Raw genomic sequence first — 20501 nt, forward strand, 5'->3', positions numbered from 1 at the left:
GAAAACCTTGTTTGCTCCCATGCATTTGATGTAACTCTTGAAAATCTCAGATGAGCTATGGCTCCTTTCACACTTAGGTGATAAAACCACAAAGAGATTCACACAGAAAAACAACATACATCCACCTTGAACAAACACAATCTTGTCTCTGCTTGGCATTCCCATATTTCTCTTTTTCCTGCCCAGTGGAAGTCAGAGTCAGTCTTCCGTTCTCACTCTCCTATTCCAAAGTCTGTCTATTCAAAACCATACCACTGAGAGAAAAGGAGGCAGAGTAGCTGAAAAAGAAGAGACAGAATGGTGTCTTTCACAGACTGAAGGTCATGTCAGATATCTTGACAGCATCCTCTTCTCTCCCAACGCACGGTACAAACCCTCCCTTTGTTTAATTTTTCAAAAGGAAGCTTTCGCTGTGCCACAGCTCCGAGTACAACAGGCTTCTCCCGCTGAGACCTTGAGAAGAACAATATCAGATCCATTTTGCCAAATCAATATGTATTATTTTCAAAGACGTGTTAGCTGCTATTGACAGATAACTTTTTTTTTTTTCCCCTCACAGATTTAATATGGTTCTTTATCCCTGCTCATACTCTCCTGGGTTTCCTCATCAAGATGTCGAAAACCTTTTCTCATTTCACAGAGATTCTGTCTGCCGGGCTGCTCGCACAAAGGCAAAGATAAACAAGTTGAAGGTCGGTCTGCACAGAGTAGTGGTTCTACATCGCCATATATCACACTACATCCTGTGGCCCATCACTACATTATTATTGCACCATGCACTGACCACTTAAATATCCATCATAAACAACTGTTAATAAATCTTCATTTGAAAGATATTAAACTTCTTCATTTACCTTGTTAAATGATCAATATGTTTACCTTCTGTGCAAACTTGTACAGATTAATCTTCCTGTATCTAACTGAGTGTTTTGCAATTTATATCACATACTTGCAAGGTTATCTATATCACATGACCAAATAAAATATGTCATAATAAAGCACAGTCCATAAATACATATTACTGTAATGTGTTTATGTAATGTAATAAGAACTATGTTTCTTCATAGAAGTGGCAGATTTTCCACAAACAGATGTAAATCTATTCATGATATTCCACATGTATTATTGGTAGAAAATGCATCATGGGACAAACTGATATTGCTCATGATTCTGCCGTGTTCATAAGCCTCATCCGGCATGCTGAGGAACAACACTGTCATACTGATGAGATGCTGTGATTTGCAGAATTTCATGCGCTGCTGAAAGGATCACACATGCACGCACTCTCTCAAAAACAGAGACAGTGCTGACAAATGTTTGTCCAGGTACAAGAGAGAGAAGAGGAAGAAAAAAACATAGAGGATCTATAATAACAGAGAGAATTGAAAGTTACAGGATGTCTCACTTATCCCCGTCCTGCTTTGGAATCACACTCTGCAGCCATTAGGAAGAAACGACAATAAATGGGAACCAATTTGAGCCAATTTTCTCAACAATTACGACTAACAGTATCCCCCCCTACCCCCCGCTCCACTTTTGTGCTTTAAACCTCACCACAGTATGTTCTGCACAATGATCTTGTCCCTGCTGGTAATCTCTAATACTGCTGACATTATTATATCCTATCTTCAGTACAGCCTCTTTTTGTCTTGCCAGTAGAAAGCACAAAGAGTGAAATACAGAAGCAGGGCAGAGTGAAACCAAGACCTGTGGTTGTTCATAATGGATCTTTCTTTGGAAATGAAGCAGAACCCTCACTGAAAGCTTTCCTGTTCAGTTTTAACTCTCCATCTAAGGTTGTCAACCTCAAATAAGCATGTGTGGCATGTCCACAATGTGTCTAGTCATTATTGCATTCACACCCCACATTAAAATTGATTTCCTGTGTCCAGCCTGAAAACAGATTGCTTCTCATGTATCCTCGACAACAACAGTATCTGTAAAATCTCAGGAAATGGAGCTGTTAGATGCAATACATGGTCAGTGATGAGGCAGATTAATGCAGGATGTTATTATCATGGACACGACCAAACAAATGACAGCCATGTTGAGACAAGCCATTAGCACCTCAGTGAGTAAAAAAAGTCGAGAATGGCTCAGTTTTATACTAAAACATCAGGCAGGATGTTGCACTGGCCAATCACATACTATTGCATATTTTTTAAGATTACTGCAGCTATGGCAACTTTCAAGAATTCATAAGTCTTGTTTCAGAGCTGTATAAACCCATGTGCAGTGTTATGATATCGGTTAAACTCTCAGTGAATCACTTACTCCAAGCTGCTGCCTTCATGTATTGTCTTTAAATTTTGTTTAATTGTCCCACCAACTCATTCTATCGTTCTTATATAGTAAAATCACAGATTTGGCATCCTGACAAAACAAAAAACAAAATAGTGTTTAGTTTACAGTCTTTTTAATCTTGCATCATTCTATATTTTTTTTAATGCTTGTTTCTTCGCAAAAAAAAAAAAAAACCTATACCATCCATCCCTGCTTGTGCCACACACTGGGTAAAAAATGAGTTCACCATGATTTCCCACGCTATTGCAGGGCTGACACATACAACTTTTGACCCCATCAGATGACTTGGAGCTAATTGCCACAACTTGTCCTTGAACAACGTGCAAATTTCACACAGAAAGGCCCCATATGGCCCATAGGTTTCAAAGCCAGGACCATCTATCTGGACTGCACCACTGCAGCATCCTGTCTAACTACCACAAGTTATAAAGAAAAGGTGCACATTGTGAGGATATCGTACACAGTTGAACCTGTCAATAAACCAAGGGTTTAACAATGAAAGACTCAATATTTTTCTCATATTTGCAATATCTGCAAATATGCTTTCCAGTGCAGATGTTTTTTTCTGCTGATTATCAGCAACATTCAACCAACTGAGGCCTCCTACAGGCAAACTAAAATCTATTCAATCACCAATAAAGCAGGGGAGTAGACTCCTAATTAATCTCCTTTTGTAATCTTTTTTGAGCACGGAGGAAAGAAAAGATTTATTTCTGTTTTTTATTTTCTCAAATCAGTGCAGGATGGAGATGTATTGTAGAGGAGACACAGTCAAACAGCTTCAGTGTGAGCTGTCAAGTTGGTTAAAAGGGTTCATACAGCTGTTCTCAGCTTTCTGAATAGCCAGGTCGTCAGGTTTGGCTGAAATCATGAGGAAAGTGTGAGTATAGGGCTGCTGTTCAAAATAGAGATTTTTATTGTAAAGTGGAGTTTGTTGTAGTCTAAAACTGTTTACTGTAGGCAGAGTAACACCGTGTATGTGTACATTTATTGTGCAGAGTGTGAACTAGTGTCACATGTAAACTTGTCTCTGAAAGGCTGTTTACACTTTGTTAGTTCCTCCTCATTTTTGGTATAGTTTGTATACCTTGTACCATTTACTCTTGGGTTCATGTGGAGGTTAATATAGCTATTTACATTCCTGTTGCCCATTTGGGACAATAAAGTTGAACTGTGAATAAAAGTGAGACGAACCTTCACAAGTAAAAGAGCACAACACAATGAATCATGGAAACAGTCTGATGTGTGAACAGGTTTGTCCATGTTTGTTTTTTATTCTCTCGCCATCCCAACAGCTCCGTCTCAATGGGCGCTTGATTGAGAGGGAAGCTCAGGGGGGAGAGACGTGTTAAATTATGCATTACTAAAATGCTGAAATGTCAATTCACCATTGCACCATGCTTCAAATTATATCGGTGCACTTCACTCACAGGAAACCGACAGCTTATGCTTTGTATTTTTAATGCAAGGGGCACCAGCTCTTTAAAATGATGCATGTGTGTACTGCAGTCTTCCATGCTTCATTAATCATTATTGTCGTTGATCAGTTGCTGAATTGGCTGGGTTTAAGCTATTGCTTTTTGTTTTTAACTACAAGTAACTGCCTCTGGAAGAAGGAACACTCACTTAATATTAATAGGGATTTCTTCTCTGGCCATTGAGGTTGAAAAATATTCAGGCTGGGTGAGCTCCGTGATTTTGAAGAAGCATAAAGTGATTCTGGTTTTATTTTGTAAAAATGTATGATTTAAGGGCGTTAATCTCCTGTGGAAAAACTCAAAAACCCCTGAAATATTCTGAAGCACATGGATAAAACTTGGAGTGGTTAAGTTTTAATGCGTCTAAGTTTCCCAACTTTGTCTCAAAAGCCTGAAAAAGAAGGAAAGAATTGCCACTTATTCTCATTTCTATGGTGTTTTTGCCAGTGAAGTTTGGATTTTGTTGTTGCGAATGAACAAAAATTTGATTTTAGAAGATGCTTCAGGTTGATTTATCATCTCTGACAAAGGAGGTTGTGTTTGTTTATCTGTCAGCTGGATTCCTCAAAAATTACTGAGCTGATTTGCACTGAACTCAGTGGAGGGTTGACGGATGGGCGAAGAGTGAACCCATTATAATTAGGGACAAAATCCAGATTGCCCTCTATGAATTATCTTTTTTCTCTTCTCCGGAGTCTGGTGTATGATGTTTGACACTGGGCTTGGTGGGGGTCAGTGCTCTGAATGCTCCTCTAGTCTTAATATTACAGGATATAGGTATATTTTAAGTACTGTAGAGTTAAAAGAGATCAGTGGCTCTGCTGGCCTGATTTCCTCAGGCAGCTTCTTCCAGAGTTTCAGGGCTCTGACTGTGATAGCTCTGTCACCTCTGGTTTTTTAGCTTTGCCTCAGGAACAACTAAAAGACCTCCAGCCTGAGGATCTGGAGCCGGTTCATATGCTGTTAAAAGGTCAGACATGAAGCATGGAGGGAGGCCACGAAGAGAAACAGTAGGATTTATGATAACAAATTGTTTAAGTGTTGTGACCTTCCTCACACTAAACAAGCTATTTGACCTGTTTTGTTGGGCCTGAAACGGTTGGTTACGAATAGACTCAGTCTGTACAGTGTCTGCACAGCTAAAATCTTTTTTTTTTTAGCCATTTTAGTTTAGGAGTTTGGGATTGAAAAGGTCACAGTTTTTATATTACTACCATCTAGTGTAGGAAGTGCTAATGGATACATAAACCTACTACCATGTACTCAGGAACTGCAAGTAGGAACTTACTAGAGGAGAGGAGAGGAGAGGAGAGGAGAGGAGAGGAGAGGAGAGGAGAGGAGAGGAGAGGAGAGGAGAGGAGTTTGCAGCTAAATCTATAATTCATCACAGCACGGCCTTGCACAATCACATCAAGCACTTTGCACCTGGGACTCGGTGGGGTCTAAGGGTACGGAGCCTATGAGACCATTATTTTACTGTACTGTTCCTCTACATAACAGAAACAACACTGAAGCATTAAGTTGCAGCGGCGGAGGTGAAGGAGGGGGAAGGAAAGAAGAATTGTTGCTCATCAGATCAATATCCTATTCCATGGCCAACTGCACAAAAAGTCCTTCATTTTCTTTTCTTTTTTTCCCCACGTTCACAACATTTTGAATTTCTAGCAGAGGAAGATAGAATGTGCATTAACCATGCATGAGGCAGGGTGGTGTTGAACGTGAAAGAGGGAGAAACAGAGACTGAAAGCGAGAGAGAGAAAAAAGTGAAGGTCTGGCGCAGCCTTTTCTTTATTCTAAGAGGTTTAGGTCTAAATATCTCACCCAGCCCTGCACCCCTTCCAAGTAGATAAGGAAATAATGAATGCTATGATTAAATAGGCTTTGTTCCATCTATCACCTGAATAAAAAATTGCTAATACTAACTAAAGATAAAGAATAGTATGGATTGAATATTCGAGGCCGGTGCCTGGATTTTCCTATCGCGCTCTTCCTATATATCGCGCTCTAATTCGTTACCATATTCACAAAGACAGACATACAGTGCTGTTGCTATAGGGTCGATAGACTTATGACCTGCAGCAGTGTGATGCCCTCAGGCTTAGTTATCTCCAGAGGCTCCTTCACTCTAGCTGGTGTTACTGAACAGGAAAGCAAGAGGTCTATAGAGATGTCTGTGTGCCTCACAACGACTCTACTCAACTATTGTGTGATATTTTCATTAACATTGTTCAAATTATTATTTATTATTTAACTGATGAACAGAAAATCAACACAATTAGATAAAATACTTGGTTTTATATTCGTGAGGGGTTGTGTTTTCAATATAACAAAAGACATGAATGTTATTTTGCAAACATTTGATATTTCATTATGATATTGATTTTCATCACGCAGTGCAATGCAATTACTGAATTTTCAATATGTTATTGCCCCTTTATTGTTTTCTTTATTGTAATGAATGTTTTGAAAAGCAATCTTTGGTTTAGGGTGAATCTGATGACCAGAGCAGTGTCTCTAATAAAACTAGTGCAATTGACTGATTCGTCCACAGTTATTAGTAAATATAAAATCTTAAAAAGAAAAGCAGCAGTATGGAGTTGTAATTGTTCCATTAGGACAGCTGTAACTGCAATAGAGAGGGCTTTTATTCTGAAATTAAGAATTATAGCACGCCTCGGACTCCAACTATATGAAGGAGAAATTAGTGATTGTGGACACATCTGTGCTATTTTTAGTGCTCTGGTTAGCTGACATTACAAGAGCCTCAGCAACGCACATCAGCAAACATGACAAAGGCATCGGAAAACACAAAGGTCGACCTGGTAAGAGCCGGCATTTCCAGAAGTGTTTTCGCTGTCTGTCTGTCTGTCTCTCTCTCTCTCACACAAACACACACACACACAGAGTTTGGCCGCCTGTCTGGACAGTCGTAGACCGATGAACTGCCTGGTTCGCCTTACTGTGACCTTCACCATAAAGACCAAACAAATACAGACAGAAACACACAGAGCTTAATCCCTCCTGATCCTTTGGTGTCCACTCAGTGCCGGACGCTGCTGCAGCTGAAGTGCTCGCATGAATAAAAGGTACAGACAGTGTGAAGGCTGACTGGATCCTTCCTCTGCTGCACAACCTGAGACTCTGAACAGATGCAGAGGGGTTACAGGAGTGTGTGTGTGTGTGTGTGTGTGTGTGTGTGTGTGTGTGTGTGTGGAAAGAGAGAGAGGGGTTGAAGGGGTAGCAGAAGGAGAAAGGAGGTAGCGGGACATATCTTAGTGGATTAGTGGAGCAAGGCGACTGGCAGAAGCTAAGTATAGTGTTGTGTGTGTTGAAACCAGATGTCAGCACGCTGCATTTTATCCTGCTTTCCTTTTGGTCCCCTTGATTTTCTACTGGTGCTAAAATGCCATGAAAACAGAGATTAAGACTAAGAAGCACCTCACAACTTTAGAGTTACCGCCAGAGGCATGCATTTTTTAAAGCAACTTAGAATAACACAAGTGGAAAGGATCAAATAAACCCAAGGCCAGACTGGTGTAGTTGTCAAAGGATTAATTCATTTTAACTATTCAAGAAAATAACATGGTAAACCGTTAACATACAAAGTGTTGTCTCAGATAATATCAACTCATCTCAACCTTTTTTGGCTTTTGATCCTTTACTGTAACAAGCCAAAAAAGAAAAGAAAAACAAAGCAGTGCTGGCGCCACTTGCCATGTTTTCAATGTTAATGAGCTGTTAGCAGCTCTATTAGGGAGACATTTCCCTCAAAACCTCTCAGATTGTTTCATTTAATTCACTGCTCGAGGTCCAAAGAGATAATTATCTAATGTTTCATTAAAAATGCAGAATGACTTTGTTCTGTTATTTCTTTTATTTATTAAATGTTCATATAAACACCTTCTGATTCCTTACATTTCTCTTATGACCCCTTGGATGAGCTGGATCATAGGTAAGGACACCACTAGATGAAACTAGACGTTAAAAACTAGACCCAGCTTGATTAGCTGCAGCAATTATGCTGTTTACACACTAATGCATCTTTATTAACAATCTAATGTCATACCTATGAATGCTACACTCACAGGCGGTATTTATCTGCAGAAACAGGGCTTTTACCTTTCATACTTGTTGGGCTGATAATAACCCTGGCACTGGTGCTGGTGTATTAGTATTACTGTAGTACTACCACTGGTTGTACTGCTAAGTAAGTAAAAGATCCGAGTACCTCCAACTGTGGCGCAGATATCTGAGAAGAAACAAGAAAAGGTAGAACACCATGTGACTTTCTCCTCATTCATTTCCCTTAGAGAGTATCAGATTGTATAAATTAATACTGATATCCAGCCTGGATCGACCTTAAGCTCCAATAAAAATCATAACAGCAGATGGCTGCTCTTCCTCCATCACTCGTATCACCCCCCCCCCCGCCCCGCTCTCTCTTCCTCCTCACCTGCTCTTTCTTTTTGTTCTGTCCCTCTCTCTGCCTCTCCCTCTGGGCTTTTCTCCAGTTTACACGATGAGCTGATGGCCAGCAAACAAACATTGGCCGCAGTCCTCGGCAGTCGGAGAGGACACGGAGCAGCGGGGCAGAACAGCAAGGTTGCTATATCACTTTGCACACGGGGCCCTCTGCAACGCCTACTCACCATACCTCACCCACAGCACCACCACTTTTCAGAGCGAGATGAGAGTTGTTTGAAAATGTCTGGTTGAGGCAAAACAAGGGTACTTGGATGATGCAGCGTGAAGATCAACCAAGTCTTCAACCTGACATAACCTTCACAGTTTTATCTCTCGACGAATAGCAGGTTCTGACCTCTGATCTGTGCCCTTTTATAAAGTATTATATTTTATGCTATTCCACACTGTTACTGGGCAACAACAGAAGAATAGCAGCAGGATAACATGAAGGATAAATCTTTGTCACATGATTTTTGAGTATTTTTTATTCAAAAAGAAAAATGACCTTACATTTGCTAAAGGTTTTGGACCAAAACCAAATTTTTAACAGTAAGAAACATCTGATAAAAACAGATCAAGTAGGCTCCGGCTTCGTCAAGAAAGAAGGAAAGCCAAAAGTTAGATACATGACAGCTGAGTTAAAGAAATATAAGAGGATACGGTTCAAAGATCCCAGAAAAGCTTTCAAGTGAAGCTCTAAACCAGAGGTGTCAAACCCATTTTAGTTTAGGGGCCACAACAGTGCAATTTGATCTCAAGTGGGCCGGACCAGTAAAATAATAGCATGATTATGATAACCTATAAATAGAAAAAACTTTGAATTTTCCCCTTTGTTTTATTACAGTACATTGTCAAGATGTTAACTGCGGAAGAGGATTAGGGCCACTGTGAAAAAAAAGTGAGTTCTGAATTTTTTCTCAGAATTCTAACTTTAAAGTCAGAATTGACTCTTTTTTTTCACAGTGGCCCTAATCCTCTTCCATAGTTTACAACTATCCTTTTACGATGAACAACTTGAAATTTCGTGATAAAATACAGTATGTGCAATTTCAAATTTTCTCTCTTCACAAATTCATCCTGAGGGCCAGATTGGACCCTCCTCCGGGCCGGTTTTGGCCCATGGGCCGAATGTTTGACACCCCTGCTCTAAACTCAACTCTGCACACATAAGTAACACACTGTTGTAGCATGACCAGTCACCAGCTTCAATTGGTGTTCTACAATATGTACATTTGGTTTCAGTTGAAGTTTAGCTTGGATTTGATGGGTGTAGCTTTGGTATTAGGTTTTCCAATTCAAATGAAAGTTAAATTCTGTCTATACACTAAGATACAGTAGTCTCTTTACTTCAGTAGTCATTTGCTCATGCATGCGGGTGTCCTTGTGTGCAGGTGTCTGAGGTGCAGGTGCACCCAGGGCACTTGTTCTTAAGTCTCTGAGGGGCTCTTCTTTACATAAACCGCCTGTTTTGACTCTAAGGACCTGACAGAATGAGACCGGAGGGGGGGATCATCACCGCTCACCCCCCTCCTCACCTCGACCATCCTCCGGCGTCTGTCTGTTAAAAGGTTTCAGACTTCCACTCATTTAACACTCGAGCGAGCACGATAAAAAAAAGTGCTCTCAACCGTCCTCTCGGAAAGTGGCGGCGAGTGTAAAGGTTTAATCGCCCGTCGTGTCAGAGACATCAGGACTTCTTGTCGTCAGGACACCGTCGCTGTCACTTTGATTCACTTTACGTGTGTCTGCCTGCGTCAAGTGTCTGTTTTTGGGACTTCCTGTCGGCTTGTCCTCACCTCTGATCCAGAGAGGTAAAGATCATTGAACAAAGCAGCATTTGAAATCCAAATACAGAACCATTAAAAAAAAAAAAGGCCCAACAAACTTTGTGGTTTCATTACAGAACTTCGCTTGGGAACAATTTATGACTCAAACTTGGATTGAATTTCAAAATTATCCCCATGAAATGAGCAACAGCTGAATTGAAGAAAACAACAGTCAAGTTGCTCTTCTTTAGCAATTACGTCAAATTAAAATTTTAATCAAAGTGTTTTCCTCTCCACCAGCCGCTGATGAGCTGGTCACGTCTGGAACAGTTTTGAAGAGGGACCAACTCAGCAGTCATTGTTACATGAAGCAGAGGTGAAGTACACATCCTAGCCACCGGCCGCTGAAATACTTGTAAATATTTTAATGAATTTAAAACAAATTAAAAAAAACAAGAGGCAGGAATTAACCCCACTACACACAATGTGACTGCATACGCTGGCTGCACCAGTCAGGTACAGCATCTCTCTCAACAAGTGCAAAATTATTTTTCTAAAATACATGAGAGTAATTTCCACTTCAAACAAAGCCCTCCCTGAACTTCTGAATCACAGAGTGAGGTAAAATCTGATAGTTTTGCAGATAATTACAGGAAGGCGCCGGATGAGTGTCTGTTTGAAGTGCAGGCGAAAGAGCTGAAGATGCAACTGGGGCACCACGCTGTCAGCTGTGAAATTACACATTTGTGCTCCATAGATGATGCTTTTTGGTCAAACCTAATGCACCAATTAAGAAAATATCACGTTTTAGTCACTCTGTTAATGAAAAAGATGGTGCACTTCAGAAAGCGACGTCTTTAAAATCAAGACTTAAAACCATTTTTATTTAACAAGCCCATGTTAAAGCAAAGATTTATGTGTTTAATTAAGTTTTATTGTTGGGTATTTTATTGTGTTTCATTCTCTGCACTTTGATTTGACTTATTATATTCAGATGATACAATGGACTTTTTAATTTAATGTTGCTCTATAACTTTGTTACTTTGTTTCGACAGGAACTGAATCTCATTGCATTGCTGCAACTATCTTTTTTTTTTATTATTCATGTCATTTTCATTTCCGTAGACTCCCTGATGTTCAGTTTGTGGAAAAGCAGAAAACAGAAAGGAAATGAGTGTAACTGCAGTTATGAATCAGATTAAAACTACAGGGTTGTGCCAGGACTTCTGAGTATACGCTGCACTGCCTCCAGATGAAACTGAAGATAAAATATTAGGATTTACAGTTTTGTACGTATAAGTGACCAAAAGAACAGCGGTCCTATAAAAAATAAATAAAAAAGAAAAGACGCTGAGGTTAAAAGCGGCTCTAAATGTTGCCACGACTCTTACAGCTCCACACACACACCCTTCACCTCGCTAACAGCTTTATATTTGAGATAAGAAAGATTCAGAGACGTGTGTTTATGTGTGCGCGTATATATGTGTGTGTGTGTTAGTGTGAGCGAGAGAGCAAGAGAGTAAGACACTGGAACATAACCATATCAAGAGCGGAGCACAGTGGGGCGGGTGGAACCAAAGGTCTTTTCCACCGGGGGAGCGATTACGGTGTTGCGCAAGGCCCACAGGGCAGCAAGGAGAGCTCATTACCCATAATGTTGAGGAAGAAGAAGAACTCTCACCTAAAGCAGCGTGGAAAACTCACACAATTCTCCAAACACTGAAAAACCTCAGTGAAAATAAGTGGAGAAAAAAAGTCGATGATGACTTTCTACAGATGTGATGTTGTTGTTTTTTTTCCCCCATCGGAAAAAAAAGAGAGACTGAAAGCCACAGAACAGCGAGGGACGTGGGAGGAGGCCCGGCCCAGCAGCTGTCAGGAGTTTAAATACCTGCAAATCGACTCACCGTGTAGCAACAGACTTTCCCCGCCGTATTAATGAATACCTGACGATGGCCCCCATGTTCTCATTATTTCTTCACAAAGCTTATAACTTAACATAAGCTGACAGATCTAGTTCATGTCGACTTCTTATTTGAGGCAGGAGTAAGATATCCCTGCAGCTTGTTACATGGTCTGTAACGCTGTTTATCGTGAAACTGAAAAACAGAGGTCTGTGCAAGTAACTAATATTACTTTTCTCTTTTTTTTTCCCCCACTCATGACCTACTTAGTATCCCCACTCATGCAGGAGTCTGATCTTGATTTCTTGAGAGAGACGTGACAACTCATCCCAGCGGTGCTTGTTCCCGGTTTTCAAAAGTTAGTTAGTTGATGCTTTTCTCCTGGTTGTTGAAAACAAGCGTCACATCGGGCTTTGGGAAATTGTCATTTTTTCACTTTCAGACTAAATAATGAATCATTTCCATTAGGCTGAGCAGCAGGCTCATATTCTCAGGCTGCTCACACTATCACCTTCCCTTCTTTTTTCCCCCACCTGGCTTATCGGTGAATTCAGACACATGTTGTACTGAGCGCCCATGCATGGCAGCATCCGAGTGTCGAGGCCGTTGAGCTACAGTTGAAATGAGAAAGAGCTTACAACACCTTGCGCGGTCTTTTTGACTCTGACCTGTAGTTACGTTTTGTCGTCAGGCGACACACAGTAGTGGCTGCAGTAATTATGACAGGAGCAGTGGGAAAAGTGAGGGACATAGTGATAGGAGTTTACACCGAAGGGGCTCGGTGCCGGTTCCAGTTCCCAAACTCAATTTTGAACCAAAAAGAGGTTCTGAACCAAAACAAATTGTTGGTTTTTCCTTGCAAACTGTGACATCATCAGTGGGCGGAGTCTTATTCTAGGCTGTGAGGATGAGCAGGAAGGAGGAGGAGAAGGCAGCGACTGACAACAGGGAGAAAAATAATTTGCAGTGGTCTGTTGAAGAAACAAACAAAATGTTTGGTGGTGATTTGGGCGTCGACAGGATTTCAAGAAAAGCTAGAAGGCAGAACAAGAAAGACCTAGTTGTATGAAGAGATGGTCAAGACTGGGTTCACTCACACGCCAGGCCAAACACTGAATTTGGAAAGTCCAGTTTCTCCGCACCTACTGCACAACCTGGGACACTCTGCAAAACCATCTGAAACTCACCACACTTTTATCATTAGGACAATTTAAATCCATAACTGCATCTTATTTTACCTCCAACTGCTCCTGTTTTTAACTAGACTTCTCTGTTTTCAATTTATCTTTGTCACTCTTACTTTTTGGTATTTTGGATTATGCTTGTATGTTTCAAACGTTTTGTGTTGTGTCTTGTCCTCAAATGTTCTGTGCTTGTCTCGGCTATGTTGTAAATGAAGTTGCTCCTTAATATATTTCCGAGTTTAAATAAAGGTTATAATGTAAATAATTAATAAACTTAAAACTGAACAAGGATTACAGAGACAGCAGAAAAGCCATTTTGCCGCTGTTTCTTTTTCTTCCGCCTGAGTAACGCAGAGTACTTAAACTGTTGGCTGGTTTGCCAGAAAGCACCAAAATTTTGAGACTCCAGAATGGACCCAGAGCCAAAGCCAGAACCGTGTCTGTCTGAAATTAACCTGAGTGTCTCAATTCAGGGGCAGCATCATGTAGAGGACACCGGTCTACAGTACGTGTGTGGATCAGAGCAGATCGGAGAAAGTGCTCGCTGCATTTCTGGGCCTGCAGCTCATTCAGCTGATCACTCACAGGGAATTCTCTGCAGACTAGACCATCACATTTACAAACGACTTACATTAAAACACAAAGAAAAAAACACAAAGGACATGGAGATAGAAAATGTTATTGAAATTATTTTAATTTATCTTTTCTCCACCGCTGCCATCTCCTCATAATCCAAGCGGATCAAAATGCATTGTGGGATAGACTGAGACATGTAGTAGGATCCAACAGTTGGATCCTTCAAATTTGGGAGATTAAGGCTGCATTTGTCAGCACAATTTGAAGGAGCCCTCGAAATGGGACGGACTTAGTCGACTGCTGTTACACATTCGGTCTTCAAATGCAGCCTTTGAAGGATGTGGCCCCTGAACTGAGACACAGCTGTAGCATCAAGAGCAACAGACTGAGGTGGATGGATGGATCAATAAAACACGGGACTTTGACATTAGAGAGCGGGTTTGAGTGTGTGTGAGTTTTAGGTCTTTATATGTCGGCCCTGTAACACTCCCCCTTGCCCTATGTCAGCCGGGACAGGCTCGGGTGCTATAAATGGATTATTATAGTAACCATGACAGCTTCAGCAATGAAGTGATGATGAGGAAGTACAAATATGAATCAAAATCGTGAGCATTTTCCAAATCTAACCAAGCAGTTTCAGTGCCTAAAACTAACCAAGCCATGACCATGGTTAAGAAAAGTTAAACAAGAACTGACTACGATGCCAAACTGAGCCAGTCGCCTTCATTTTCTTTTCTTTTGCCACATATACAAAAGCTTCATGTTAAAGAGGAACTATGCTACATTTTTACCTCAATTAAACAGCTTTGGAGTAATTGTGATGGTTAAATAAATGACATGTAACTTGTTACAAGGGAGAATGGAGGCTCTCTGTCTTCCACCTAGCTCTTGGCTGAGAAACAACTTTGCAAGATCAGCAACACCCAGTGTCCCAGGTCTTGTTCCTGCGGCATCGCGACACAAACACATCCCCTAACCCCTATACTCTTGTTTATGACAGATAAGACTATACAAATATACACATCCTAACATCATATATGATATATAATGTTAGGTACTGCTCTGTTGATTGATTTCTCAACGGCTTTGTTGTAAACAAATGCACATGGCCAGGAGGAGGATTAGCAAAACAACGGAAAAGCGACGGACTTGCATAGTTCCCCTTTAGAGAGTGACCTACTACAGTAAGACCTAACTAAGAGACGACTGCTGAGCCAGTACTTAATCCCCAGATTAATCCATGGTGAAAATATCAGCTGCACACCATCAGACCTACCTGGTTGATGATGTAGATGCCGTAGTCGATCTTCTGCCGTCTGAGGATGGGGTGGAGGTAGTGGAGCCAGTACTTCAGGTGGTTTTCCCTGTGTCGGAACGGGATAATGATGGCCACCTACGCAAAAAGAAATGGTTTGTTTGTATTCAACGATAAAATGCAATTTACTTTTTTTTTTTTTTTTCAAAATCATCTTCAGATCAAGAGATAGAACAATTAGACGATCAATTTATCAGTCAGTCTACGCTAAAAAATGAATTTATTAATTGATCAAGTCATTGAAAAACGTGTTTTGTGTTTTTGGTGCTGATGCAGATGAACAGATAATGAAAAATGCAGCTCTACACCAAACTATTAAATAAAGACAAATAAGACATGAGTATAATCTGTCAGGGTGCTGTATCTGAAATCCTGCGAATGTTGGACAAACAGAACGAGAGAGCGTTTGTTTTGACTACAATTGTACTTGCACAAGCTTTGTTTCATTTCGAGGCGAACAGTTCTGCACCAGAAAATCATCCCCACAGATAAAGCCTCCCAGTTAATGTCACCATGTTGGTTTCATTCATTGTGAATGAAGCAGCTCAAGGAGGCAGCTCTCAACAGCATCACAGATCAGAGGCAGATTTGAGGCCGTTCTGTCTCTCTTGTGTTTTTGAGTGTGTTCTGAATGAGTGGGTCGGAGGTGTCCAAGGTTGAACTGTGATTGTATGTTCATGGTAATTTTGCGCTCCGATGAAGATTGGCAGCAAATTGGCCTTGGTCTTTCTATGGTTAAGCGTTGCAATGGGTGCATCTACTTCACCGTAATCTTCACTGCCAGTGAAAGCACCCTGACCTCAGTGAGGTGTGATAGAGAGGGAGACACGGCTCCTCTCCTTTTAAAACAAACATGACGCTCCACAGAGTGAGGAGTGATTAGTGATTGACAAGTTAACATCTTAAAGGACAATTCCAGGCGAATTCAACTCTGGGGTGTATTTTCATATCATTTTAGGTCTAAAAGAATGAATCTGAAGATTTTCAGTTTAATCGCTCCTGTTTTGCGGTAGTTGCATCTGTCCCCGCGTCCCCACGGCAGCAATGAATGGGAGTGGATGTAAGTTCCGCTGTTTAGGCTGTTTCCAGCCCTCAAAGCCGCAATTTTTTTCCACAGACAGCGTCAGATGACTACTCAAACATGCACCGAGAAGTTTATTTACTTCAAGCAAGCCGGCATGTTTGTAAAACTAGATCTAATTCAAAGTCTCCCGGAGTCTCGCGCGAGCCCGAAGTTGCAGTGCTGGTGTATTCAGGCGCAGTCGGAGCTACCGCTTGTGTCATAAACACAGGAATATCAACTCTTTACTTGCTTGAAGTGTACATTTTTTTCCACAGACAGCGTCAGGTGGCTACTCAAACATGCGCAGAGAAGTTTTTTTTACTTGAAGCAAGTAAAGAGTTGATATTCCTGTGTTTATGACACAAACGGTAGCTTTTCCCACTGCACCTGAACACACCGCGCACGGCAACTGGGTCTCGCGCGAGACTCCGGGAGACTTTGAATTAGATCTAGTTTTACAAACATGTCGGCTTGCTTGAAGTAAATAAACTTCTCGGTGCATGTTTGAGTAGCCATCTGACGCTGTCTGTGGAAAAAAATTGCGGCTTTGAGGGCTGGAAACAGCCTAAACAGCGGAACTTACATCCACTCCCATTCATTGCTGCCGTGGCGATGCAGGGACAGATGCAACTACCGCAAAACAGGAGCGATTAAACTGAAAATCTTCAGATTCATTCTTTTAGACCTAAAATGATATGAAAATACACCCCAGAGTTGAATTCGCCTGGAATTGTCCTTTAATGGCTGCTCTACACAGACCTCTGGTACTGAGAGGAAATATGGAAGCTCATTTCTGCTAGGGAAAATAAAAAAATAAATAGTTTAAAAGTTAAAGTGAACTGAGACACTGGGAGCTTCCGCTACAAACAAGCTTAAAACATAGACTTATTTAATTTTTTTCGGAACAATTTCTCATGTTGGGGCTTCAATACAAGAGGGACATTACAGACGAGCAGTATGGAGGTATTTGGATGTTTTTTGGTGTGTCTTTTTGTACGAAGAAAAGTGAGCCCCGTTCGTGACCGTCATATGGCAATGCAGTGCTGCGCAGAGTAGACCCCCGCTGTAACTTCAAAAGGGCACGGAGGACTTCTCCCAACCCTTAGTCGACATGAGGGTGAGTAGAAAATGAGTGAAATTTGAATTTTGGGTGAACTATCCCTTTAAGTAACTCAAGACTTTGACTTATATTACTGTTTCATTTCTTGCATAACTTCAATTTTTTGTCTCACACAGGTACTGTAGACCTGGGCTGCTCCACGTGTGTGTGTGTGTGTGTGTGTGTGTAAGACATATACAGACCTTCCATCTAGGCCGACAGTCAGGAGGGGTGTAGCGGCCTCCATCCGTCACGTTGGGGTTTTCTTTCTGCACTCGTTCCATCGTCATCTGGGAGCTGAACTCGATCAACAGACGCCCCACTGAGGGAACAAGAGGAAGACGAGAGACGGTAAGAGTTAATAAGATGAGTTATTAAGAGGAGGGCGATAACGGAGGAGAAAACACAGGACAGAAGAGAAGTTGAAGAAGAAGAAGAAGAAAAAAACAGATGATGGGGAACGAGGGATGTTGGGAGTGAGGGACAGAGAGAGCGAGTTTTTTAGCTTCAAAGCAATGGAGTGTACGTGTATCAAAGCAATGTGTGCAGAAATAATGGTTTCAAGGGATACGCTCTGCATAATGCAGCATTTAATAAGATGCACAGGCTTTGGAAAACATATATTCCTAAAAAATAAACAAAGACTTTGAAGTCAGCCAGCGTAAACACAACATGAAAGGTAATTACGCTGCTGAGTGATGAAGCCACACCATATGTTATATCATCGTAAATCTATCCATCATTCCTTTGTAGAAACTGAATTGCCCGGCAGGGATTAATAAAGTCTTCTGTTACTGTTACTGTTACTGTTACTTTGAGTGCTGACGGATCAAATGCTATCTGAATGGGGTGTGTGCCTTTGATTGCTTGAGATTGTGAGTTCAGACTAATTCAAAAGAAGAAGGGCAGATCTCATATCTCCAACAAGGATGATAACTGCAGCCCCGTGCCCTGTGAGCCCGGATCATTAAGATAGAAAAGTGAGCTTTGCTGTTCGGGCTCCAACTAAAGCCCTGCAACCATAACCCTCATTTAGAGAACACAGACTCACACAGAGAGTTTTTACTGCAGAAAAAATATAACATTTATAATCATATTTTACAATTATTTTATCATAATATGTGTTTATTACTTTCAAAACAACATGTTTGAGAAGAACATATAACATGAGATTTATCATTAAAAACTCAAATCATATAAAGAGGATCATGTGAGTGTCCCATCAGGTCAAGGCCGTCCTACAGTATATGGAGATGGTACTGTACTATGTTTGTTGTGACATGTAATTGTGTATAATCAGTCATTTTATGTGGACATAATAGACATATTGTACCATAATTGCCTCTAGGCAAACACTAATATCACAAATACTACATGTGTTTTTCAAGGACGAGTCTTAAGATGAATTCATGAAAAGACCATAATGAGCAAGGCTGGTCAGAGCTTCTTCCTCTCTACAATAGAGCTCCAGTGTCAAAAGAAATACACAGATGAGTCACAATGTTCCTTCATTACAATGAGCATGAGCTCTGAAATATATTTTGTAATTCTGGTATACACCATCCTACTGCTGGAAATACTCAAACACATCTAATGCGCCTCAATCTGAAGCTTGAAAACTGAAATATTCACTATTTACTCGTGTTTAAGTAAAGTTTGTTGAACACTACGGTATCCAGCTGTGTTATTAATTAACCACAGTAATGTGCAGCATTTATAACCTCTAAAGCACATCTATAGTCTACCTCCACATCTTCAGGAGAATTAATTAGCACTAAACACTCTGTTACGGCTGAAACAAAGTAGTCTGCACAAACTTTCCTCTCTAAAACTGTATTAGCTTAACACCTCTTGACAGGAGGACAAGTGCTTTATATAAGATACAAACAACATTAAAGCAACAATAAGGTAAAAGTGTTTGCTTTTTGAATCTGGTCATTATGAGCATGTGCAAAAAGTGGAAAGGGCAAGACACATCTGGATCGTCTCTGCTTTAAAGACTTTCATGCCGTCTCCAAAAAGCAACGTTAGTAGTTTTGGGAAGAAATAAATTGATCTTAGAATAAATGTTCCAACCCTCATCTCTGTCACAGCTGCACACATCAGGCCGGTTATTGCTTGAAGCGGGTATGTTTGTTGGAAGTTACAAAAACTGTCAGGAACAAGTCCGCCAATTTCTGACAGACACCGTTTTACATCCTACTACAAACAAAAACAGATATTTTGTCACCTCGATCGGCACACACAGGACACGGAGGCCAGACACTGTTGAAAGACTTGCTGGTTTTTGATTTTCCATGGGATTTGTTGTCTTTGAGAAAAAAAGCCTCCTACTTTAACACGTCAGATTATCTACCAGAGCTGTTGGAGCAACGATTGCGTTTCCACTGAAAACTAATGCACTCAATACACACTGTGTATGGATACTCAGTATTCACAGCACTGCAGAGCACGAGGAGGGGGAAAGACAGAGAGATGAGGGTCATACAGGTATATGAGCTAATAATCCACTTAGCATTGACACAAGTTTTGTGTTGAGAGATCTCCTCCAATCCACACCGTGCGGGCGAGCAGCGTGATCGATGGCAACAAGGTTACATGTTCATAACACACCTCTTTATCACACCACAAGAGCTGAATGCAAATAGTCCCCACAGCCCTCTCTCCTCCGACCACTTCTGTCCATCATCCTCCGTCCTCACTCCGCTCTCATCCACACTAGTCTCTCGTTCGTTTTCTCCCCCCCCCCCCTTCCTCCTCTCTTGCACAAATGAGACGTTTGTTTGAACATGGTGTTTTCATTTAGTCTCACCGAGGTGTTAGTTAGCTCTCAGGCAACACATGAAAGACATGGTATCAGAAGATAGAAATATACAGTTTTAAATCAGAAGTTGAGTTGTTTTTTTGTTTTACACTAAAATTATGTAATACATCAGTGCAAAAACCTTTGAGCACCAGGTAGATGTCAACTTTAAAGCCACATCTTAAATATCCATTTCTACCCACTATCTCTTAGAAATAACCTACTTCTGAGACCTATATTATGCTTTATTTAGGGCAAGTCTTAAATCCAGTACAGGGCAAAGGGAGCGTTGTGTGTTTTTAGTGCACTGTGTCTCTGCAGCAGATAAAGACCCCCGACTATAATATAATAGTCCTGACTAGGTCTGTATTCAGGTTATATAACAATAAGCTTGCAGGGTAAGATTTATACAAAAAACATACAGCAACAAGACGACTGCACTAAAACTGAATATGTGATCTGATGATCCTGCAGCACAATATTTGAACTTTTTCTTCAGTCTTTAAAATGAATGCAACTCATCCTTCTTGTTGGGGGTCAAACGT

General features: G+C 40.9%; 1 protein-coding gene across 1 annotated transcript in view; it reads right to left on the reverse strand.

The window, feature by feature from the left end:
• The window catches only part of b4galt2 (UDP-Gal:betaGlcNAc beta 1,4- galactosyltransferase, polypeptide 2), a 184092-nt gene that overhangs the window by 76356 nt on the left and 87235 nt on the right, over positions 1–20501 (reverse strand). The window contains exons 3-4 of the mRNA XM_085804201.1: positions 17357–17475; positions 14953–15069 (exon numbers count right to left, since the gene is read on the reverse strand). Coding sequence (XP_085660327.1) covers positions 14953–15069; positions 17357–17475 — 236 coding nt within the window. The remainder of the gene's footprint in view (positions 1–14952; positions 15070–17356; positions 17476–20501) is intronic.

This window comes from Trachurus japonicus, chromosome 17, assembly GCF_045865225.1.
Source record: "Trachurus japonicus isolate A0001 chromosome 17, Traja_1.0".
Classification (NCBI taxonomy): domain Eukaryota; kingdom Metazoa; phylum Chordata; class Actinopteri; order Carangiformes; family Carangidae; genus Trachurus; species Trachurus japonicus.